This window comes from Cygnus atratus, chromosome 8, assembly GCF_013377495.2.
Source record: "Cygnus atratus isolate AKBS03 ecotype Queensland, Australia chromosome 8, CAtr_DNAZoo_HiC_assembly, whole genome shotgun sequence".
Lineage (NCBI taxonomy): Eukaryota > Metazoa > Chordata > Aves > Anseriformes > Anatidae > Cygnus > Cygnus atratus.
Genome location: NC_066369.1, coordinates 12,153,331 through 12,170,389, shown reverse-complemented (window position 1 = coordinate 12,170,389; position 17,059 = coordinate 12,153,331). Strand labels below are relative to the sequence as shown.

Here is a 17,059-nt window from a genome sequence, read left to right as displayed (position 1 = left end):
AGAAGCAGGGCTGGAAGGGAGCCAGAGGTGAGACTGATGAGAGGAGGTGTCGAGCAGGGGGACCACGTGTTTCCCAGATGGGATCTGTTGCTGACGTACATCTGAAGAAATCCTGAATACGGGACGGGCTCAGGACTCCAGTTCTGTGGAGGCCAGCTGCTATGAAACAGCACTGCAGCCCACATAATTTCTCAGCCTGGCTTGCTAAACCACCTGGAAACATCCCCATTACTGGGAAACCACTCAGACAGGGGCAGACACGGGAGGAGGCGGGCAGAAGGGGACATCTGGCCACCTCCACAAGCACGGGGCAGGAGGCACCCAGGAGGCATCTGCTGGGGTGATGCTGAGACCAGCACACAGAGATGCAGGCAAGTCAAGCCAAAGCCCGGGAGAAGGAGAACAGACACGTACGACCAGTGCATGTGTTCGCACACACAACAAGCCCACCCGGCTCCCACGCCTACCTGGGCCCCAGCTCGTCTTCACAGCGCCAGGTGAACTCCCCGAAGCTCTCGTAGTGCTGGTTGTAGTGGTAGAGCACTCGGTGCAGGCTGGGGGAGCCCAGGTCCAGCAGGGTGTTGTAGGCTGTCTGCTGCTCCTTGCCACTGGTGTAGCCGTTGAAGAGGTTGTAGATCTTGTCAGCAATTTCTAGGCAGGAGGACAAGGGCTAGTCAGCGGGGTGCAAGAAATGAGCACAAAGAACAAAGCCCACCAGGATAACGCTTGGCTCTGGTGGAACCATGCGGCACATCTTCCGTGGCCTTTACTGCAGCCAAGATTTGTCCCCTGGGGTATGATTAATGTCGTATCAAGGCAATGGAGGAACAACAGAGAGGATGGCGTCACCCAGACTCAGCTGGACTAATCAATCCAATTTAGGCTCCCGTAGTTTGATCCAATTAGGGGGAGAAACAGGTGGTGTCATCAGGTACTGGTGGTGAAATACCGTTTATTTACCAGAAGGAACACAACTGGGATTTCTTTGGGCATCACCTATGCTATCAGTCACTTGGGCAGGACAGGGCAGGCCTTCTCGGCTACTCCTCCACCCATGCCCAACACGTCCCCAGTGCCTACCCCTCCACCTGTCTTAGCACCAGCACAGAGTGCTTCTGTGCATGTTTGTGGGGGGAATGGGTTCCTCCTGCTGCCCTCCGTGACAGCCTTCAGCATCACGCACTGCCTGGGCCATCAGGGGTCAAGGGGACATTGCAGCCAGGACAGGAGCAGCCAGTGGGGACATGCCAGTGGGGGAACACCCCATCACTGGTCCCAAGCGTCATCCTGGGCATGCTCACCCTGTGACCACAGATGCACAGATTTGGGGTGGTTTTGAACCCCCTTTCCAAGCCCTGCCCGAGTCCCAGCCAGGTCTCCACGTCTTGCACAACAAAGCTGCTTTCCAGTACTCCCAGTTGTACAAATGATGTCTCGGGCCAGCACCACCTTCATCTCACCTTGAGCTTTCACATCATCTACCACGGGGCAGGGTGTCTTCACCGTCACATCACTGGACCTGGAGCGTCTCCCCGTGTTGTCGACACCCCAGAGGGTGAACCTGGCCGAGGAGGACAGCGGTGAAGGCTCCCGAGCCCTCATGCACACCCAAGCAGCGTCCCATGGGCGGAGGTGACTCACATGTAGGTGGTGTCAGGCTCCAGGCAGCGGATGATGAGGGAGATGGTGGAGGACAGCCTGTCGGGCACCTGGGCTGGCATGGCGCAGGGAGACTTGGCACCAGAGATGATGTCGTCCACGAAGCTCAGCACCATCTCTATGGGGACAGAGAAGGACGCACCATGGGTGACGGTACCGGTGTCCCCAGGGCTGGCACCTCTGCAGCACAGCAGGCAGGAAGGGGCTGCTTTCTTTCCCACAGGATAAGGTATATTTAGCAGCATCCCCTTGCAAAGAGGGAGGCAGACGCTCTGCTCCAATGCCTCCATCCCACCCACCACCTGGAGGGAGCCCCCACTCACCAGTCTCCACCTTGGAGTGGTCCATCCTGTCGGTGACTTTCTCCTGGCGGAGCAGGTAGTCGACAATCTGTACCCCGATGGGGGGCTCCGAGTGCCCCCACTCCAGCACCACCAGCGTGCTGCTGGGCTCGTGCACGGTGGAGAGCCGCAGGCTGGGGGGCAATGCCGGCCCGTCAGTGTCCCCAGAGGGCCAGGTCCACCAGCAGCCCCGTTGCCCACCTGGACAGAGGTGACCCCCCTTCTCTGACCCCTCCTGGCTGTGGGCACACTGCTCCCCAGGGCTCCTTCCTTGAGGTTGCTCTACGAGGATGGATCCAAAACCCCATCCCCAACACCCAGCTGAATTTAGAAAAGGCATTGCATCTCTGCGCCCTCTGCCTGATTCCCACATCCCCCATCTGCTCGCACACCTGCCCCACAAAGCCACCCCGGGCCCACCACCGTGGGGCCATCGCCACCCCCTCGCAGGACCACCGAGGGTCCAGGCACGGGGACCTACATGGGGTGGGGGAGAGGTGCACAGGTGGGCAGCCCGTCGGCCCCGAAGGCACTCGAGTCGCAGCGGCACCAGTCCTCAATGACGTCCCCACTGCCTGAGCACCACAGCGAGCTCATGGTGGCCTCCTGCAAGAGCTGGGAGGGAGGAGAAGGGGGTGAGCACCGGGTGGACATCCCACCACCAGAGCCTGTGCTCATCCGTTCCCCATGGGTGAGGCCAAATGGTTCAGCATGGCCCATCCACCCTGGGGATGAGGTCTTGGCCATGGGCAAGGGCCGCCAATGCCACCCTGATGCCACCCCCAGCTCCTCACCCGCTGAGTCTGGTTGTTGGTGACCAGCTCGTAGATGGGGGCCGCCTTGGTGACCTCGAGCAGGATGGGCTCGGCCGGCGCGTCAGGGCCGGAGGCGACGTGGCAGAGGGGGCAGGACGAGGGGCAGCGCCCGCGGCTCTGGCACTCCATCCGCACGCCGGCAGCCATGCGCTTGGTGCCCGACTCGGAGAGGCTGGCGATGTACTCTGGGAAGGTGAGCACCTTGGGGTCCCGCTCACGCTCCTCCGACTCGTCTGAGGGGGAGTTGCCTGGGGAAGGGGGAAAAGAGGGGCAGGGGGGTGGGCTCCAAGCCATCGGTCAGGGGACGGTCCCAGGAGAGAAGGCTTCATGGCAGGCAGTGCCCAGAGGACCCCCTGTGTCTGTAAGGGCTGCTCTGTAGGGATGAAATGCTCACTGGTGTCGAGAGCGGGCATCAGGATGGGAAAATCCACTGAGGCCTCTTGTCTCCCAGTGCCTCAGTTTCCCCAGCCCTTGCAGCAGGTCCCCACGAGAGGGAGCCTCCTTCTTGCAGCTGGAGGCTCATGAGGAACAACCTGGCTGCCTCCCCCAGAAATCAGCCCGACCGCTGATTTCTTCTCTCCACTCCCTTGATTCTCACAAGCCCGCACCAAGACCAGCAGCCCCCAGGCATCGATGCACTGAATGCCCACAGGGACAGGTGCACAGCAGCGATGTGGACTCCCACCTCCAAAAGGCCTTCACGTGGCAGCACCCTCACGAATGCAGGCTGCAAATTGCCCCGAGCTGCCCTCAATCGTTCCCACAGCTCCGAAAGCTGCGGCCATTGCTAGAGCTGATGGGGCAGCCAGCGGGCTCCCAGATTGCCTTCCTACCCTGTGCTGAGGCAGCCGTGCCTCACACTGCTGTGTGTGCCTGCACATGGGCATTTTGTATTGTTTTTCTTTCCTCCTTTTCATTTTACTTTGTATTTTAGCGTTGCTCTCTGCAGAGGCAAACAGCTCAGCCTACCGATCCCTTCCAGAGGCAGACAAACCAAAAACAAGGGATTCAGATCCAAAGAGCTCAGAATAAGCAGAAAAGATGTGTCAGTGCAGATGGCCAGGAAGTTCCTGAGATGGCTACAAAGCCACCCACCAAGACTTTCTCTGGTCCATCCATCACACCTCCACTCTGTGTCCTCTATGGGGAAGGGAGATGAGGAGCGCTTCCTTTTTGGGATCTGCCTCAGGGCTCACTCTTTGCATCTGTCCACCTTTCCCCCCAAGAAATGTAGGGGGAGAGCCGGAGGGAGCACGTGTCCTGCACTGGAAAAGGGCTTTCAGACAGGACAGGTGGCCACAGGGCTTGGGAAAGCCTCTCCCTCCAGCACCACCAGCCCCAAATATCCCTCGTTTGAGTGGCAGAAACGCATGCCATCACCCCCGCAGTCACCAAAGACCATGACGGGTGTGACGGAGGTGGGCAAGGTTGCAGCCAGGCTGGGGAATGGGGTCTTTCCCAGGTTTGGCTTTCAAAGCATGGGCACGAGGCAGAAGAAAATGGTGAGATGCAGGCAGTCCTACAGGTTCATCACCACTGCAGCCCCCAGCTAGGCTGCGATGGGGCTTTTCCAAGCTCTGCACAAAGGTGCCCAACGCCCCAGTGCCACCATGTCCCCACGGGATCCTTGTGAAAAAGAGGCTGGCATTGACGAGGACAAGGCAGGCTGGTGGGGTGGGAAGAAGCTAAGGAGGCTGAGGCCACTGTGGGATGCTGTGGGGAGATCTTCCTATTGCAAGGGGCTGGCAAGCCAATCTCCGAGACCCCTGCGAGGAAAACAGGGCTGTTAGACAAAAACCTGGGTACGAGAGCATTGCTCGGCTACCCCATCGAGCTGGAAATGGATCACTTTGGGTTAGCTGTGAATTGCAGCTTCACAGGCACAGAGGGAAAGCAGAGGAGCCAGAGAATGAGTTGTCTCTTGCAATTTCTCAGTCGATACCCAGCTCCTGACGTTTGCAAACAAAAAGGAAAGGAGGGAAAGTGGCAGGTGCCAGAGCGAAACTGAAATGTGATACTGTGGGTGGAAAGAGACTGCCAGACCTGAAAAGCCTCCAAGCAGGAAAATCAAAGAGGAGGAAATTGCAGGAGGGGGAAAAAAAAAAAAAAAGTACTCGCAATCAAAAGATGCTACATCTGGCAACAGCCCTCAGCAAAACAGCAGCAGGTCTGGACTCTTGCAGGTGGGCTCAGGAAGGCGTCCAGGCTCCAGGAGGCCTCACCCCGCAGCATCCAGGCTCAGAAATGAACGTTTTCCACCCGAGGGGTCACCCACACCCAGGATTTTGAGCTTTCCTGCTGTTTCTAATGCAGTTTGCAGATGCTTCCTTTTCTGTACTGAAGGCAGAGCCAGGACTGGGCTCCTGCCGGCTCCCCCCCTTTCCCAGAGCCCGGTGACCAGTTCGTCACTGGTTTGCAGACAGTAAAATACAGCGCTGGCACCCGGGGAGAGGAGAGAGCATTAGCAGGAGGAAAGTCTGGCCCCGGGATACGAGTGGAAGAGAGCAGATACGGAGGAGACAAAGGGAGCGAAGGGACAGGATTAAAGACAAATAGCAGCTAAGTCCAGAATCAGACAGGACGGCTTGGTGGGATTAGCGCATTCATCTTTCATCTCCCCGGGGGTGTGGGTATTTATACGCCTTGCTGGCCCGGGCTAACGCTGGCTGCAGTCCATGGGGGTCCTTCGACCATGACAGCAGGGTGGAAATAAGAAAATGAGGTGGGGTGCAGCTTCTACAAGGGCTGGGCTCTTTCCCTGCTATGCAGAGGGCGTACCCAGCTCGCAGTGGGGTGGCTTTGGGGTCCTGTCCCGGGGCTCCTACCTTTGCTGATGTCCTCGTACTCCAGCCAGAGCTGCCGCTGGACCTGCCTGTTGGGGTACCAGATGGAGCAGGACTCCTCAAAGCCGTACACGGCCTCCTGGATGTAGTGGTTGCCAAACTGGTCCAGCAGCGCCACGAAGTCCCCACGGGAGGTGGCCCCATCCAGAGAGTGGAGCGCGTTGCTGAAGGCTGGGGGCGAGATGGGGGAAGATGCCCAGATCCCTGCAGACGCCAAGCCCCTTGGGCCCTCCGGACCAGCCAAGCCCCGAGCCCACCACCCACCAGAAGGTGCTGTGTCCTCTCACCACCCCTTTTTGCCCCACTTACACTGGGAGATGGTCAGCTGGTTGAGCCGGACGTGGTACATGACGGACTGCACCTTCCAGTGCTGCAGGAGCGGGTACCCGGACACCTCGCTGAAGTTCACCATCCCTGCCAGAGAGAGGACACGGCGCTCAGCACTGCTCAGCACCACTGCCAGGCGTGGGGACATCGCGGTGGGTGCAGTGCCTTGCGCCATGCCCAGCGCTGTGCACCCAGCAGGGTGGGAAGGAGGCATGGAAAGGACCAGCACTCATCACGTCCCCGCCATCAGCTGCTCCGCGGCAATTAAAATCATGGCTTTGAAGGAAAAATGATGGCCTTGTTTCATCCTGCTGTCCGGGGCTCCGCGGCGGAAGATAACGAGCCTCCTCCTGCCTCCCTCCCGGCGGCCGCTCCCCAGACATGCCCAGGTGTGCTAATTACTTGGCTAATGAGAGTTGCGCTTTTTAATGAGCTGTTGGCAGGCTTGGGAACGGTCACCGTCACGCCACAGCTGCGGCCAACACGGAGGTCCAGGGGACAGAGCAGGACATGTGTGCATGGGGAAATCACCTTCCTGTGCTCACGGTCCCTTGGGCACCGTGGCAATACTGGGGCTGAGCAGGACCAGAAACCCTCCCGAGATGGCCCGGGTGAGGACAAGGGTGGTCAACCCAGGGACAGACCCAGCTCCCAAGAGCCAAATCCTGGGACAAAGCCCCAGAAAGGGAACTGAGGCCGCTCACGGCTCTGATGTTGGTGGCCAGAGCATCGCACAGCTGGCTGCACACCTCCAGCGCAGCACACCTCCGCTCAGCAGCCGAGCAGCAAGCTCTGCGGCTAAACAGCCATCCAGCAGGGCTCAGAGAGGCCGACAATGTGCTTCCCCCCTCCGCAACGAGGAGGGAAGGTGGAGGATAAGGAGGATGCAGTCCTCTGCCTCCCAGTGCCGCTTCCTTCGGCGCTGGCTGCTGCCAACAGCTTCAAAGCCTCGCTCATCCCCACAAAGTGTTTATGCAAAAACAGCCCTTCCTTACTCAGCAGCTCTGCATCTCGTGTATTCACAGCAATGCCCAGATCTGCCTACCGACAAGCACAGAAGATTTCACTCCTTTTCCTTTTTTTTTTTCTTTTATTTTCTTTTTTTTTTTCCCCTCCTAATCAGCCACAAAGAGCCAGCAGAGCAGTGGGAAATTAATACAGCAATTTGCTGGCTTCTGCCTTCCTGGTGTCATTGCCAGTAAAGTCCACGGCCCCCGGCCCCTCTGTGATGCCATGGCCGTGGTGGCATTGCCTTTGTCAGCTCCGTGGCACCCTCCAGGCTAGGAACCCCCCATGACCTTGGTGCTCACGGTCAATGGTCTGTCAGGACAAACCAAAATATTGTGGTTTTGAATGCTTCTTTACACCGATTTCTGGTTTGGAAATAAAATGTATTTGGAAAACATTTTTGCCTGGAATAAGAAAAATCTTTTTGAAAACCCCCCAACTCTCCAGTGGGCACTTGAGCTGTTAGCCACACAATTAATTCACAGCCTGTGCCCTGCAAACGGGCAGCCTGGCAGCAGGCAGCCTGCCGCAGCAATGCTACCAACTGCTCCCATTTGCAGGTGGCTGAAATAAAATCGGGAAACGTGCTGCCTTCCCCTTACAGGGCTGGGCACGGGATGCTGCAGCCAGGCAGGATACATCACACAGCATCCCCAGGAGGGTGTAGGTCTGGCCGGGCTCACTCACCGGTGAGGAACTCGGGGTCGGGCATGGGGTCTGAGAGCTCCTCTTGGCACTGGTTCTCCAGGGGCACCGTGGCCACCACCAGCCCATCCGGCAGCTGCTGCTCCAGGCCCCGGGCAAAGTTGTTCTGCCTGCAAGTTAATTGGGGAGAGAGGAGGATGGGGTGGGGGGACAAGGGATGGCAACACCTGGCTGGCGACCCACCCCAAAAACCCAGCACCAAGCCTCTGGACGTGGGTTATGAAGACAGATGTGGCTTCAGATGTGCCCATCCTGCCAGCCCCTCTGTCTCCTGCAAAGCTTGGCCAGACGTGGCTGAACCAAGCACTATGCTCTTGGAAACCCTGCCAGCAGCCACCTCCCCGCATCCCCCCTTACCTAAAGGTCCCTTTGAGCACCTGTCCTGGGGCCACCTCCTTGGAGTGGTTGTTGTAGCCATAGAAGATCTCCCCAAAGAGCGTCTGGTTCATGGGTAGCTCGCGGGGCTCACCGCAGTCCCCTGCCTCGGGGCACGACTCTGAGATGAGCTGGCACGACCGCCCGTCCATGCCCAGCTTGTAGTCCTCGATGCACCTGGGAAGCCAGCAGTGGGGCCCCCATCACCTGCAGCCCAACCAGCGAGGCCCGAGCCACCCCAGCTGGGATATCCATAACCAAGGACACCCTCCCAAGCCGCCCAACCCCTGGAGCCACTTCGCATTTTCTATTTTGCTTGGGAAGAGGTTATGGTGCAGAAAACCCCACGTGCGAGCAGTGCTCTCATCTCAGTTGGCCAAGGTCACCTGCGTGCCCTCACGGAGCGAGGAGGGGTCTCCTGCTCCTGGGGACAAGGAGGTCCCCGTGCTGGGGATGGCGCTGGGGGGCTCACCCACAGAACATGAGGATGTTGTAGAGCAGGGGGTCGTCAGGCAGGGGCACCATCTGCTGCAGGCACAGCTGCTCGCAGCCCCCATTGAAGCCGTCGGAGCAGTCGACGCCGATGTGGCGGTCGTAGCAGCCCGTGCCGTCCTTCATGGGGCTCAGTCCCGCTGGGCACTGGTGGAGGGGAAAGCAAGAGATGAGGGGGGCCCAGCCAGCCAAAAAGTGGCTCCCGGGATGAAATCCCAGCTGGGCTGGTACGGAGAGGTGGCTGTGGAGGTGGTGGGTGCTAAGATGCTGCTCCCTGAGGCCCCTCCACCAGAATAGAGCATGCTACAGCTCAGAGGGACACCTGAATGAGCCACCAGGTGCCCCCAAAACACAAAAAATATTCACCCCGAGGTAATGAGAAGAGCAGAAGGAGGCATCTCTTCCTCCTCCACCCTGTCCCCATCCCCACACACCACACAGCCTGTCGAGTCCAGCTTGCGGTCGGCGATGCAGCGGAAATTCTTGCTGCAGCCCCCGTTGTCCCTGGTGCAGTCCCGGACGGGGCCAAAGGAGTCGAGGAGGACCTCCAGGCTGTCGAAGGAGGAGGAGGTCATCAGCTCTTCCCTGCGAGGAGGAGGCGGAGGAGGAGGTGTTTCACTGCTCTGGTTGGCACTGCTCTGGTTGGTAGCAGATGTACCAACCCCCAAGCTCTCACCACCCCCACGTCCTTTGGGTTGTCCCCCTCGCTGCAAAGCCACACCAGCCAAAGACCCTCATCCCCGCTCTGCAATTGCACCCACCTGACCTCCACTGCATCCTCCATCACCGTCATGTCGGTCTTGCACTTGGCCGAGGGGTTGATGGCCAGCTCGGCCGGAGGGATGACGAAGCTCTTGCTCAGCGGCAGCCACATGCCCTCCCCCAGGGTGTACGTGAACCTGGCAGGGGAGCAGGCACACAGGGAGGCACCGCGCCCAGAGGGCCGCCCTTGTGTCACATCGATGCGGGGACATCATGCAGATGTCCACCTCCACCGAAACCCAGCCTTGATCCGTCCCTCTCCCTAGGGTGGTCCCAAACCCATCCCCAGCTGGATGCTGGTATCTCCAGCACCCATCCGCCGGGAGCATGCTGCTGGGGAGCAGGAGGAGAGGTGATGAGGGATTATTTGTGTATTTATTCCTCCTCTCTGAGGTGTCCAGGAAAAAGGAAAGCACTTCCCCTTTTGGTAGAAAACCTCCTTCAGAACCTACATCTTGCTCTCATTGTGGATGGGGAGGAGGAACTGGCTGCTGGGCATCCAGCATCCCATGAAACCCACGTGGCCGCTGTAGTAGGACCACGCCAGCCATGCTCACAACTCCCCAGGAGGTGGCACAGGACACCATGCTTGGCCATGCCACACAGACCAGCCTGCTGCACCCTCCCTAGGACCAGCACCCGGCAGCATCTGAACCAGCAGGGAGGTCCGAGGGGTGGGGGTGAGGCTGAAGCAAGGCTTACCGAAAGATCTTGTCGGATGGCTGCTCGCCCAGCACCAGGTCGAAGCCACGCTGGAATATGGTGTACGGCCAGGGTCTGGAGGAGAAACACAAGGACATCATGCTGGCATCCCCAAATATTTCCCCAGCTGTGTGCTGCAGCAAGAGCCACTGCACCTGTGGCACACGCACGTGGGTGCAAGCACAGAACGGGTCCTGGGATCAAACAGCTCAAACCAAGCCAGGACAACACAGGAAAATAGCCCTGCACCCAAGATGTTTGGCCTTTTTTTTTCCCCCACAATTTTTAGGATTTAGGGATTCCTATATGGCTGATGCCCCCAGTCAGTGGCATACCTCGCCCTTTATTTTGGGGTGTGCTTGGCTCCAGCACCCCCTTCCCACCACTGCAGAGCATCTGTGAGCCTCACACCCCTGCACCCTCGGGTACCACCCCCCCCGCTCCCACAGTGGAGATTTGCATCACATCCATCGAACTGCAAAAAGCAACCCGAAACACATCTGAAACCTTCCTCTGCGAGCCTTCTGGAAGGAAGCGTCTCAGGCCCTGGGACTGTTTTAACCCCTTGCTTTATCCCCCTTCAGTTTCGCAGTTTCAGGTGGGGTGGGTGCTAACCCAAAACCAGCCAAAGCTTTTATTTCCTTTAACCTGAAAAATTTACAGCTTTTAGCATCATTTGCACAGCATCTTTTGCAGAGCATTCTCTGCATCTTTTGCACAGCATCCGTTGCAGAGAGACCGGCAAGTCAGAGACCAGCAAAAAATAAATAAATAAATACATAAATAAAAAGAAAGAAGAAAAATGCAGGAGACCAGACAAGGGGAATCACAACCAGACCCAACCACATCCCATTTGCAAGGCAAGCTCAGAGCTGGAAAGAGAAAGAGATTTTTCCACCCTGCCACCTTTAAGAGATCTGGTGAGAGCTTGCCTCGCCACAAGAGGCACCACAAGCACCTTGCCCCAGCAAGCCTGGGGATTTTCTCTCGAGGCAATTACAGCTCTCCTGCATAAGCACTTCAATTTCTAATCTGAAGTTATTTCAGCAAGGACAAAAAAAATAAAAAATCCTGATTGCAGGATTAGAGCACGCTGCTCATTTCCTGGCTGGGACACAATGGCACTGCTGTGGCCGGCTGGGCATGGGGGATTACATCCAGCGCCTCGCCCCGGATAAGGCTTGCTCCTTGCGCCTCGCCAGCACCTTGAATGCTGCACATCCCCGCCTCCCTGCAGATAGATGGGCTTTATTCTTGTTTCTCCAGAGCGTGCCGGGCTGGGAACAAAGGCAGAGCACAGTATTGTTCCTTGCCGGATCCGGTGGGAAAACGGTGGTGAAGAGCCGTGCTCCGCATGCCCCGGTGCTCAGCCCCAAAAGCGGCGGTGCCATGGGAGCCCAGGGAGGCAGCACCGCTGTGCCACGCAGCCTCCAGTCTGCCTGAGAGGTGCAAATCAGCGCCCAGGCCACGTTACGCCCCCAGGGGTCCGACTTCCAACTGTGCCTAAAATTTTGGGCGATGATGGCTCTGAGCCTGGCTCTCCAGGAGCTCCATGCCAGCTCTTCCTCCCATGCAGACAAAAATCCCCTCCTTGCCTACTTGTGCCTCCTGCTGCAGAGGATGGGGGGAGAAGTCCTCCCCCACGCACACCTCGCCCCCTCCATCGCTGGCATTTCCCCCCTGTGGTTCTGGTGCTGTTTCATCCCCTCTTTCTTCCCCCGTGCCCATGCAGCTGCCTGCCTCCCCACCTCCTGTGATCTGCAGGCACCTCGCTGCTCTGCTTTCCTTGCTCTTGGCAGGTATTTTGGCCGCGTGGCCTTCCAAGCTCACAAAGGGTACGGAGACGGATCAGAAGCAGCTCTGCATCTGATCAGATTGGATTAAATGGGCCAGAAATGACAGCCCTTGGCTCCCTGCAAGCCTTGGCATCTGAAACAACAAAATGGGGGGTCCGCCGGGCAGCCGACAGTCAGAAAGCTCACAAAGCACCGTGAGCGAATGCCTACGGCCAAAGCTCTGCCAACGCATCCCCGGGATGGTCTTCAGGCCTCTCGGCTTTTTCCAGCTGGACTGTCATCCATGCTCTGCTCCAGAGCCAGGCTCGAGTGGAAGCTCCCCATGTGCCAGCCAAGCCCTCGGGACCTAATGCTGTTGGAGATGCTCTGATCTACTTCCCCTGCACCCTGGAGCTGTACCTGCCTTGCAGCCCCACGGGGACAAGGTCAGACCGACCTCCAGCCTTGGGAACCATCCTCGTTCCCCACGGGGCAATTCTGCCTCTGCTGGATGAGGAACCAAAGCCCGGAGCCCACGGGACACAGCAGTGATGAGCTAACCTGGGGCTGCTGGAAGGGAGCTGGCAGGGAGAGGTGAAGGTGCTGAGAAGTTGCTGCACATGAGCACAGCTGCAATGCCACCAGAGAAAAAGGTGGTTGGTGGTAATGTGCTTAAAATAGGTCCGGGCCCCAGCCCCTTGATGCTTTTTGGGGTTTCCGCCCAGTGCCAGCCCCACCGAGGCTCTGCCTGGCCAGGGTCTCGCCAGGCTCCGGCTGCTGTTCCCCTGCCCACCTCCCCGCCCGCTGCCGTCCCTTCCAAGCGGCTCTTTATTAAAAATGCTAATGCCGGCACTTTCTCCTGGGCTGCCCGTAAATCTGCGAGGAGAATGGGGCGGGGAGGAGGAGGCGGAGGGGTGGTTTGGTGAAAGGATCTGAAAGAAAGAGGAGCTTTTTATCTGGCCGTCCTTCCAGCTCGCAAAGCCGAGGCGCACAGCAGGGGATAGAAAGCGGCAGAGGAGAAAGAAAAAAAAAAAGGCAGAAAAAAGGGTGGAAAAATAAGAAGGGAGAGAAAGAAAAGAGCTTAAGCAGGGAAAGTGCTGTCCTTGTCACTTCGCCGTGTCCCCGGCTGCTCTGTGGGGTTGGAGGGGATGGGACACGGGTGGGTGCACAGCACAGAGGGGGACAGGGGGACAGCTGCCCGCAGAAGGGGCACCGTGGGGAGAGGGTGAGCAGGGCAGGGATAAAGGGGTGCCCTGCCCTGCTGGGGTGGCCCAATTCAGCTGTGGGATTTTGCTGTCCCCCCAAAAGTGAGAAGACTTTGGGGCTGGGGACCCCCAGCAAATCCACACTCTGCAGGGGGATGCTCCCAGTGCAAACCAGTGGTGAGTACAAGGATCCCACTGCCGACTTCAGGGGGGATTTCCCTGGGAAGAGCTGGGGCAGGAGATGCCCACAGCAGGAGCCAGACACCCACAGCAGGAGCCGTCCCCACCAATACCCAGAAAAAGCAATTACCACCTCGGAGGGTCTCAAGCAGTACCCAAAATGTTGAAAGGGAACCATCTGTCCTATAACGGTCCTCTGGGCCCACCTTGGCGCAGATCCTACCAAGCAGAGGGGTCTCACCTGCCAAGCAGCGGACAAATTCAGCCCACCCTACAACCAGGGGGCTGTCCCCACTGCTTTCCCCAGCCCATATTTTTGCCCATGCTGGAAGACCATTAACAGCACATAGCCAGCCACATTGACCAAATCACTTTAAACTGGCCCCAAACCTCCCCTTGCAGTGGTGAAGAGCGAAAACAGAGGAAAATGCACATTGAGGCCCTTAAATGCCAAGGGTGTTATACCTCACTGGGGGTGTCTCAGAGGTACCCCAGGTAAGGAGACACCCGGCGAGGGGACAACCATCAGCCATCACATTGCAGATGCAAGGGGTCAAGAAATTAGAGAGGTGGGCAGGCTAACCGAGTGCACAGCTTGGTGATGTGACTTCCAGGAGAGCCCTACCATGGTGCCACCCTGGGAATCTGGTTAGATCGGCCAGGTTGGCCAGATTGCTGGAAAGCTACCTGAGAAATGTTGGAGAAAAAGCCGCGGGGCAGCTAATTAAAAATGCATATCAAAGTCGGGAGGCAGGCGGCTAACAAACAGACAATGCACAGCAGATTTGTTTAAAACAGCTGAAGAGCAGCACACAAAAGCAGACGATCAAAATATATCTGCTGCACATGATCAAAAGGTTCTCGTTTTTGAAAAACTGGTGCTGATTTAGGGACCGGATGCGTTCAGTAAAGGATGCATGGTGATGGCACGGCTCTCGGTGTGGTACCCAAAATACACGCAGCACACAAAGCCACTGCAAATACAGTTCAAAGATGAGCTCGCCTTCACGAGCAAAATTAGATACTGCTTAGTGCACAGACACTGACTCAAATGATAATCACTGTAAATAAAAACAAACCAATCGGAAACACATCCAGAGCCTCACAGTGAGCTTTCAGATAAAAGCACCACTCTCCCAGCGCTGAGAGACCGTGCCCAGGCATCCCAGCAGCACTCCCCAGCACGACAGAGGGGCTGGCAAAAGCAAAGCCCCCCCAGGTCCTGCTTTTGTGCCCTGCCTCCCAAAAAAACACACATAAATCCTGAGTTAAGGTTGCAAGTTCTGCAGGGAATTGGGCAAACTGGAGGAGCCGCGATGAGAGAGCCCCAACCCATCAGAGCCCCCTGGGGACCCAGGGAAAGGCCGGGGGGCTTGTGATGGTCCCATCCTGGCCAGGCACGAACACTGCTGCAGGACGAAAGGCAGAGCACAAACACAGCACAGTCCTATAATGCCAAAACCACACATGGAAAAAAACAAGCTCCCTGGTCCTATGTATCCCAGGGACAATGCCAAAGACCCCTTTGAATTACGCCGAGCAAACAACTCCTTATTAAAGGGCAGGAGCAGATTTGTCCTTCCTGCCCTTGGCTTCCCTCCCGCCTGCTGCCATCCGTATTTTTTCCTAATAACCAGCCTTTTCTCCCCGCTCCCTTTAGATGGAGCAGCTAGGTCAGCAAGGAGCTAGCTCAGGTGCTCCAGAGCGAAGCTGCAGTCCCACACCAAGCAGCACAGCAGCAGGAAGCCAGCACTCGTGGATGCCTGTTGGAGCACAAAGTCGTTCTCCCCCTTGCTCTGTGCATGCTGGCTGTGGGCTCCTCCAGACCAACGTGAGACACCCAGCGTGTCCTGGGCAATCGGGGAAAGGGGAAGACCCCATCCCTACGCCCCTGTCCATTAAGAGGGGACAGGGGGAGCCATGGAGAGCTGGGGACAGCCCTGCCAGATGCTTGTCCCCTTTTTTTTTTGCTGTGTCTGGGCTTTCTGCACACTACCAAAACATCAGGAAATTTTGCTCTTGTGCTTCTGGGGGTGTGATGATGTCAAGCGGACGTCTCCTGGTGCTGGCTGCCAAAGGAGAGCACCCAGAAGGGGAAGAGGAACAGCCCTGATGCTCTATGGGGGATGTTCACTCTGAAACCTAATAACAGCAACATCTATGCCAGCGCTCCTCAGCTCTGATGATTTCAAACAACAAAAATCCTCACCTCCCGCGGAGCCCCTGCAGAGCCCACACCTCACGGTTCACTGAGATGCTTTTAACTCTTTCACCAAAGAGGATTTCCCGCAGCCCTGCCACACTGTGCTGCCGCCCGAGCCTGGGCACGGCGCTGGGGGCACACTCACCCCTGGTTGGTCCCCCACTCATTCCGGATGCAAAGGTGCTTATGGACGGGGTCCTTCATGTAGCCCTCGTAGCAGAGACACTCACCTACAGGGAGAGGGGGGACATCAGGGACAGAGAGCCCCGCAGGACCCCCACTGCCCCCGGCTTACCGGTCTCGGGGTCGCACTGGTGCTCGCAGGGGTCGAGGAGGCGGCGGGCGCAGAGGTCCAGGGCCCAGGGCCCACTGGAGTTTTGCTGGGAGAAGAGGACGACCTGCGCCGGGTTCAGCCAGTCGCTGGCGTCCAGCTGGCTGCCCTCCAGCAAGATAAACCGGCTCCCTGCCGCCCAGGGGGCAATCAGCGGCTCAACTCTCAGCTCTCCATCCCGTGACAGTGCCCTCCATCCCGTGACAAGGCCATCCATCCGATGACAGTGTCCTCTATCCCATTGCAGTGTCTTCCATCCCATGATGGTCCCCTCCATCCCGTGACTGTCCCCTCCACCCCACATCCATCTCTTGTATCCCTTGCCCATCCCCTCCATCTTGCAGCAGCCACCTCCACATTGTGTGCATTCCCACCATCCCCTCTGCCCCACGCTGGCGTCCTCCACCCCAAACCCGTCCCCTCCATCCTGCACCCATCCCACACCCGTCCCCTCCGTCGTTCCTCCCTCCCCTCCATTACAGCTCCCAGTGCATGGCAGGGGGAGCTCAGGGGGAGCCATGGGGCACTCACCATCGGCGATGAGGTGCTCGGGGACGTGGAGGGTGATCTTGACGACGAGGGGGCAGCTCATGTGTGAGGAGCACACCAGGCTGATGACGCAGCTCGTCACGCTGATGAGGGTCAGTGTGGTCTTGTTCACAGGGCTGCGGGGGGACCCCACTGCGAGGCACGAAAACGCTCTCAGACCCAAGACCCAGCCACCCGGGGGAGTGCTCGGAGGGGTCCTGGGCTCTGCATCCCCTTCCTTGCCCCCCACGCCGTGGGGCAAGCCCACAGGGAAAGCCTGATGAGCAGGCAGAGCTGGGGGACATCGGGGTTCAGGGACCTGCTCGCTGCCTGCCTGCACCCACCTCGGCTGCGCCTCCGGCTCCGCGAGGGGTCCGTGTAGAAGGTCAGCTGGGGATCGGTGTCCGCCTCCGTCCCCGAGTCCCCCTCGGGGTTAAGAAACGCCGAGCCAGCTGCGGGGGACACCAAGCGCGGTCACGGCGGGGTGACTGCACACACACCTCATCCTCCATCACCCTCTGCTGTGGCCTTGGAGGCCGAAGCTGGACACAGATCTTCTCCCTCCCCACCACAGCTCCTGTTGCCTTGCAACTTCTCTCCCCTGCCACACACGAAATCTTAAGCTACCACCATGGCCAGCATCCTCCGCATCTTTGCGAGCGACCCACGCAACCTCCCCTGCAACCTTGCCAAACCACTGCTCCCAGCCCCAAATCCCAAACCCCTGTTTCCATCCTGCAGCCCAGCTCTCGCCCCACCTCCCCCGTGGGTCTGGGCGATGCTGGGGGGTATTCAGGGAGGCTGGCAC

The 17,059-nt window shown here is 58.4% G+C and overlaps 1 protein-coding gene across 1 annotated transcript in view; it reads right to left on the bottom strand.

Moving 5' to 3' along the window:
* Positions 1-463: 463 nt before the first annotated feature.
* Positions 464-17,059, bottom strand: part of ASTN1 (astrotactin 1) — a 35,679-nt gene continuing 19,083 nt past the window's right edge. Inside the window, exons 5-22 of the mRNA XM_035537699.1 lie at positions 16,596-16,703; positions 16,255-16,404; positions 15,688-15,855; positions 15,538-15,622; positions 10,030-10,104; positions 9,327-9,464; positions 9,000-9,150; positions 8,546-8,712; positions 8,056-8,250; positions 7,681-7,808; positions 5,968-6,072; positions 5,641-5,829; positions 2,795-3,063; positions 2,482-2,615; positions 1,983-2,134; positions 1,642-1,777; positions 1,461-1,561; positions 464-651 (exon numbers count right to left, since the gene is read on the bottom strand). Coding sequence (XP_035393592.1) covers positions 464-651; positions 1,461-1,561; positions 1,642-1,777; positions 1,983-2,134; positions 2,482-2,615; positions 2,795-3,063; positions 5,641-5,829; positions 5,968-6,072; positions 7,681-7,808; positions 8,056-8,250; positions 8,546-8,712; positions 9,000-9,150; positions 9,327-9,464; positions 10,030-10,104; positions 15,538-15,622; positions 15,688-15,855; positions 16,255-16,404; positions 16,596-16,703 — 2,639 coding nt within the window. The remainder of the gene's footprint in view (positions 652-1,460; positions 1,562-1,641; positions 1,778-1,982; positions 2,135-2,481; positions 2,616-2,794; positions 3,064-5,640; positions 5,830-5,967; positions 6,073-7,680; positions 7,809-8,055; positions 8,251-8,545; positions 8,713-8,999; positions 9,151-9,326; positions 9,465-10,029; positions 10,105-15,537; positions 15,623-15,687; positions 15,856-16,254; positions 16,405-16,595; positions 16,704-17,059) is intronic.